The 6940-nt window shown below is 43.1% G+C and overlaps 1 protein-coding gene across 1 annotated transcript; it reads left to right on the plus strand.

Annotated features, from left to right (window-relative positions):
* The first annotated feature begins 943 nt into the window (after positions 1-943).
* On the plus strand, positions 944-5473 carry LOC134302793 (C2 calcium-dependent domain-containing protein 4C). Its single transcript, XM_062988001.1, has 2 exons — positions 944-1019; positions 4009-5473. Exon 2 carries the CDS (start codon positions 4030-4032, stop codon positions 5299-5301), a length of 1272 nt encoding a protein of 423 aa, XP_062844071.1. The 5' UTR covers positions 944-1019; positions 4009-4029; the 3' UTR covers positions 5302-5473.
* Positions 5474-6940: the final 1467 nt, after the last annotated feature.

Consider the following 6940-nt stretch of genomic DNA (forward strand, 5'->3'; position numbering starts at 1 on the left):
GGTGCTTTTAGGATTTTCTTGGCATTGGCATCAATCACATAATGCATTCATTTAATTGCTGGCAATCAGGTATCCCCAGAAGACACATAAATCAGGAGAAAATGGGAGAAAATGCGTAAATAAATAGAAAAAAATAATAATAAAAAAATGAAGTATTTGTGAAATCATTCACTCTTTTGTTGGTTGTTGCAATCGATGTTCCAGTTTATCCTTCTCTGGGATTGAGGCTCTAGAATGAGCTGGGCACTAGAATTCCACTTTTATCACTTTTGCGATTTACATTCACATTACCAGCATTTAACAGACGTTCTTGTCCAGAGCCACTGTTTATGTACTTATTTTTGTCAAGTAGACATCAGTAAGTGCAAGGTTAGTTTTTATGTAAGTGCATACTGTATATTAAAGATTTGAGTGTTTAGTCATTCTGATGACAGTAAGTCTGTATGAACAGACAGGAAAGGTTTATTTAAATACATAACTGGGTGCCAGACCTTCTCCTCCAGCATTAATGCATGACCTCACATCACCTGCTCTTTTTACTAAAGTAGCACAAATTCCCACAGACACACTCCAGAATCATGTTTCCAGAATCTTCCCTGAAAATAACTGCTGTTACAGTTGCAGTGTGGGAGGGAGACAATTCCGTATTAATGTCCATAGTTTTGAAGAAATGGTACAGTTCGCTTACTTCTGGCGCTACAGCACTGCGGGGAATCCTGGGATTTGATCAAGGACTCGGTGGTTATTTCCAGAGTTCCTCGCGCGCAACCACCGGCGCTCCTATTGGCTGCAGCGAGCGCGCGCCGGAGCCGCGTGCCAAGATAAAAAGCGCTGAACAGTCGCGCGGCGCGGCATTTAGTCTGAGCGCGGAGGAGGTGAACCTGTTAAATTTCTTCCACTGATGATGTGCATGGAGTAAAAGTGAACCAACACCTGCGATTCTGCACCTTACTGCATTCCGGACACACCAGGAGGAAGTTCTGCACTTCTGAGCAACTTTACTCCAAACTGATCAACAGGTAGGAAACTGAGCGCGCAGTGATGTTAAAATACCTGTTTAATAATCAAATTATAGCAATAGAGTATTTTAATGATAAAGTGTGTTGTACAAAGTCTATCTTTAACTGATTTTGTTAGATGGTTAATGTTAAGTTACGTGCTCTACATAGAACAAACTTTTGCCATTTTAATGTACAGTTGAATAAAAATGTGGCAAAAAGTTATTGCACATAAAACCTAATATCTGTTACATTAAAGCTGTTTTCCTGATATGCAAAATTTTGAAAATGAGTTGATATTATGCACTAAAATGTATATATTTTAAGGAAACAGGAATTGTTTTCCTTGGTTTTTTTTTACAAACACAAACCTCCATCATTTTAATGCATGCAACATTTGTTTACACCTTAAATATGGTTAATTCTGGAAATGAATAGAAATAATTCACTACAATGTGCAGACAATATGCTTTGCAGGTTTGTTTCTTTAGAAGAGGTTTGTAATTAACATGGCATTTGACCAGGGGTGCATAAACATTTGTAATAAAATTGTATTTGTGCAACATGAAATCATATATATATATATATATACAACAAACGTACTTTTTGTTGCCTGATGTACCTCCTTATATGGTCATTCAAATACAATCAATAAGCTGATCAACAGGTAGATTATTTATAAAAATTAAAAAAAATAGCTACATTTTAGGAAATAAAAATGAACACCATTGTCAGATACTTTAAGAACAACAAAACATTCATAATATTTATAAATGAACATTATTTTTAATGTATATTTAATAAAATAGTAATTTGTTGAGGAAAAAATGCAATATTTGTTTACACGTTTTATTCCACCAATAAATGAAAAAAAATTAAAATAATTCACTACAATGTGCAGAAGTTATGCTTTACATCTTAGTTTCTTTAGACGAGGTTTGTAATTAACATGGATTTTAATTACAGATGCCTAAACATTTGTAATTAAACTGTATTTGTGCAACATGAAATCATATATATGCCAAAACCTATTAATACTAATGAATAAATACTAATATTGCTTTGATTTATCAGATTAAAACACATTTTGTATTTAGGACGTAGTATGAATATACATGACGTAGTATAAATAAACTCTTTGCATTTGATGGCTGAAGCTTGTGAGGCGCGTGCATTTCATAGCCAGCCTGTGATGTCCTTCAGCTGCTGGACCACATTACTGTCTGCAGCCAAGCAAGCTTTCCACTGCGTAAATCTTACACACTGCTGTGTCTAACTGCCGTGTTCCTGCTTTTTTATACTTCATGTGATCAGAAACAAACAGCTTCTAATTTATGGCAGGTCTGTTTTGGTGGTTGGTGGATTTTCATAGGCAGACTGAAGTTTTTTTTTATTCTTCTGTTGGGAAATTCCACCAATGCTTCTCTGCAGAACGCTGTCAGTTCTGAGCCGTCCAGCATGATCTACCCACAAGCTTTCAATGGTGTTTAGGTCATAGGACTGTGAAAGTTATTCAGAAAGATTCAGCTTGTATTTTTTTTAGGTAGGCATTTTTTCATGCTTTACAGTTTATTGCTTACAGTTTAAGGTTTTAGACTTCATGGTTTAAGGTTTATTGCTTGCTGTTTAAGGTTTTAGACGTTAGTAATGAGGCCACAGGGAAGGTTTCCATCTGATGATGCAGATTGTGCTTGTGCAAGCAATGCTGCACAGTAGAACATTGCACCTCCACTGTTGTGTCAGCTAAAGATTCCCAGAGGTCCTTTGCTGTCATGCAGAGGTTTTGCTTTGCCTTGAAGACAAATTAGCCTTTCTCTGTATAAGTTTCCTTGGTCTTTGGTCTTCCAGATGTTGCCATGACATCCATAGTTTCCTGTTTACAGTCATAACCCACTGATAAATGGGAATCACAATCTGGAACACATTTCAAATTTTATCATTGTACAGTATAACATTTACAGCATTTAGCAGATGACTTTATCCAAAGCGACTTACATTAGAGTTACAGTATACAGTCTGAGCAATTGAGGGTTAAGGGCCTTGCTTAAGGGCCCAACAGCAGAAACCTGGCTGTGGTCAGCGACCTGATTTCTAGTCCAGTACCTTAACCACTAGGCTACGGCTTGCCCCATATACACCGGTCAGCCATAACATTAAAACCACCTCATTGTTTCTACACTCACTGTCCATTTTATCAGCTCCACTTACCATATAGAAGCACCTTGTAGTTCTACAATTACTGACTGTGGTCCATCTGTTTCTCTACATGCTTTCTTAACCTCATTTTACTCTGTTCTTTAATGGTCAGGACCCCCACAGGACCACCACAGAGCAGGTATTATTTGGGGGGTGGATCATTCTCAGCACTGCAGTGACATGGTGGTGGTGTGTTAGTGTGTGTTGCGCTGGTATGAGTGAATCAGACACAGCAGTGCTGCTGGAGCTTTTAAATACCGCGTAGAAACATAGTTAAATGCAGTAAGTAGATGCAGTATCTACATACTTTTGGTTGTAGAGTTAAGGGCCTTGCTCAGGGGCCCAATCATGGCAACTTAGTGACAGTATGGATTAAAATTGCATGCATTGGTTGTTCATGTGTTAAAGGGTGCTATATAACACCCGGGCATGGTTATCAGACAGGTCATAGGTTGAGTGAGAAAATGGCTTTTTAAAAAAAAAAAAAATTAGAGGATTGAACACATTTGCACTTTAGCAAGTACCTGCCACATTTCAAAGCATTTTATCATGATGGTTCACATCCATCTCAGTTCCAGTTCCTACAATACAGTACAAAATAATTGTGGGTGTACTGGTGCCAGTTTGTGTTGTGCATAGCAACTACGCCTACTGAAGAGAAGTCTGAGTAGGTGTGAGTTGAAAAAGCTCTGTCTTCTTATAGCCAAGCAACTATTCCTGATACTGTCTGATATTTGTATTGTGTTATTTATTGTCATCTTCTGTAACCTTAACGTAGCAGGTATGAACTTTTCCTCTTTGTGTGCACTGTCAGGGTTTCGTTCTTCCTACAACCATGTGGCTCCTGGAGAAGATCCGCGGCTCTGTGGAGGGCAACGTTCTCCGTCAGCGCAACTCCGGGGACAACCAATCCAAAGGACCCACACACAGCAACGTGCTCACGCCCGACAAGATTCCAGACTTCTTCATCCCACCGAAGTTGGTGTGTTGCCCCCCAGAAGCCGACACCCCTGAGACGAAGCCAAAGAATGGCCTGCACTCCTCCACGTCTGAGCAGACCATCTGCTGCAAGACGCCGCAGGGGGGCTCACGCAGCCCGCGCCTCATGTGCAAGCTGACAGGAGACACCAAGAACCTTCTCAAGGCTGCCAACCGCCACATCATTCAGATCGAGAGCGCGGATGACTTAGCATCGGGAGACGTAGGCAGTCTCACGACCAACGCGGACCCTCAGTCGCAAACGGCCATGTCTCTGCCGTACGTACCCAAAGCGCAGACGTCCTATGGCTTCACCACACTCATGGAGAGCCCTCATACACGCCGCAAAGAGTCTCTCTTTCACAGCGACCCTATTAGCCCGCTCACGTCTCCCAATTCTCAGCGCAAGACCCAGACAAACAGCAACCACCTGAACCCAGGCGCCTGCAACGTCTCACATAATAACCCATACCGGTATTTCAGCGGCGGCGAGAGCGACACTTGCTCCTCAGCCGAGTCATCGCCCTTCGGGTCACCTTTACTCTCCCGTTCCGCCTCGCTCCTAAGAACGTTCACGCACGAGACCCGGGCTAAAGTGTCGCGTGCCAAGCGCTCACTGGCCCGCCACAGCTCGCTCTCCACCGATGACTGTAGCTCGGTGGAGACCAGCCCCAACATCCAGCGTCGCTTCCGATGCCCGCCATCGCCCGCATTCGCCGGGCGCAAATCGGGAGCCAACGCCGAGCGCCTCACCCAGCACACCGTCAAACTGCACAAGAAAGGGATGCTGCGACTCTGCACAGACTACGACACGGAGTCAGCGCGGCTCAGGGTGCGCGTGCTTTCCGCCGACGACCTGTACGACAGGCAGGTGGACACCAAGAGCATCAACTGCTGCGTGTCGCTCTACTTGAACCCGGGCAAGCAGCAAAAGCAGAGAAGCAACATTATTAAAAACAGCCGCAATCCGGTTTTCAACGAGGACTTTTTCTTCGACTCCTTGCCCGCCGCTCAGGTCAAGAACCTGGCCATCAAGATAAAAGTGGTGAACAAAGGAACCAGCCTGAAGAGGGACACGTTGCTTGGGGAGAGAGAGGTGCTCCTCAGGGATCTGCTTCCTGGCATTTAGTGCCAAACGTAACAGACCTCACTGTACTAAAGGTGCAGTAAGCTTAGGCTTGATCCCAAGCACACAAAGTGTCGAGTAAAGCTTGTTTTTGACCTCCTTCCTGCTGCAAGAGGTCACCTTTATCGTTTAAATACTGAGAGTTTGATAGCGAAGGTTTTGTTTGTGCATGTGTTCGGTGTGTATGCCAATATTTGTACATAAAGACTGCAGCTGTAAGTGTCTTTTGAAAATGTGTGTGTGTGTGGACAGATGTGGTGATAAATTAACAGGTGAAACCAGCAAACTGTAGTTCTCTGACCACAGGTAAGTTCTCCATTCAGCTACAGTCACACAGAACTGACATCTGTCCGCAGCTGCATAGAGATCTAAAGCACAAACCCCTCATTACAGAGTTGAAAGTACATTCAGATGTTTAATGCTGCATGAAATATTGTAATATGGTCAAATGATTCACCACATTCAAGGTAAATAGGTACATGCATGTGTGGCATACACCAAGAGAATGGTACAGGTCTGAAATGCTTGATCAATAATGAGTAGGTTCACTAATCACATTTTTGTATCTTTCTGGATTATACTGCCTCTATTCACACGGCATGAGGGAGTCGAGAAATGGTTCACGAAGCATTAAACAATGTAAATGATGGGCTGCTCAGGTGGTGCAGCTGTAAGACACACAGCACACCAGAGCTGACATCTCAAACTTGAATCTGCTACCAGCAGGCTGGGCGCCTTGTTCAAAAGGGAGAGTGCCGGAGGGGATTCATTATAACTGATGCAATTACGACCTCTGCTGGCTGATTGATGGTGCCTGCACAGAGACGGGATAATGTGATCAGGGTGTGGCTCTCAATGAGCAAAGCTGATCCGCGTATGAACTCTCCTCGTGCAGGTGAAAAGATGCACACATGTAGGAGGGGGCGTGTGTTAGTCACGGCTCTCCTCAGTCAGAGTGGAGGTCAAGATCAGTAGAGAGGAAGCATAATGCAATCGGGGAACTAGATACGACTAAATTGGGAGGACAATTGTGGGGGAAAATGTGCCTTTAGAGTCACCAGATTCCACACCAAGCAAACACCAGTGGGAAACTCTTGGAACAACATATTATCAAACCACTATCATCAAAACACTTTCTGAGAGGAAATCATTCGGCAGACTGGTGGGCCATTTGTTCACTACAGTTCCACAGACTTGTAAAATTGATCCGAGGGCTCGCGACAAAAAACTTGATGTTGGTTTTTCCTTTAATTTGTCCCTCATCTGTACGTGTGTGTCTGGCTCACAATGGAAACCCACGTCTCCAGAAGCCAGCTCACGTCTGCACAGCTGGCGATACAGCTGCTCTGCACTGTAAACATGTACAAAGAGGCTTTGAAGTGCCGAACAGCCAGACGCATGCTTCGTCTCTGGTTTGAAACTCTAAACCCGACTGTGTTTTCCGTATCACAGTTTAGCCAGACTTTTGCCTGTTAGCCTTTTCTTCAACCTTTTTAATGGAGCATGTGAGTGATCTCGGTGTTGAATCGTCTTGAGAATGTCATTTCTTTGTTAGATATTCGAATTCTGCATATTTCAGCCCAGTAATCATGTGGGATGAATTCACCACCCAGCCTTATAAATGACAGACTGCACATACTGA

Source organism: Trichomycterus rosablanca, chromosome 25, assembly GCF_030014385.1.
Source record: "Trichomycterus rosablanca isolate fTriRos1 chromosome 25, fTriRos1.hap1, whole genome shotgun sequence".
Classification (NCBI taxonomy): Eukaryota; Metazoa; Chordata; class Actinopteri; order Siluriformes; family Trichomycteridae; genus Trichomycterus; species Trichomycterus rosablanca.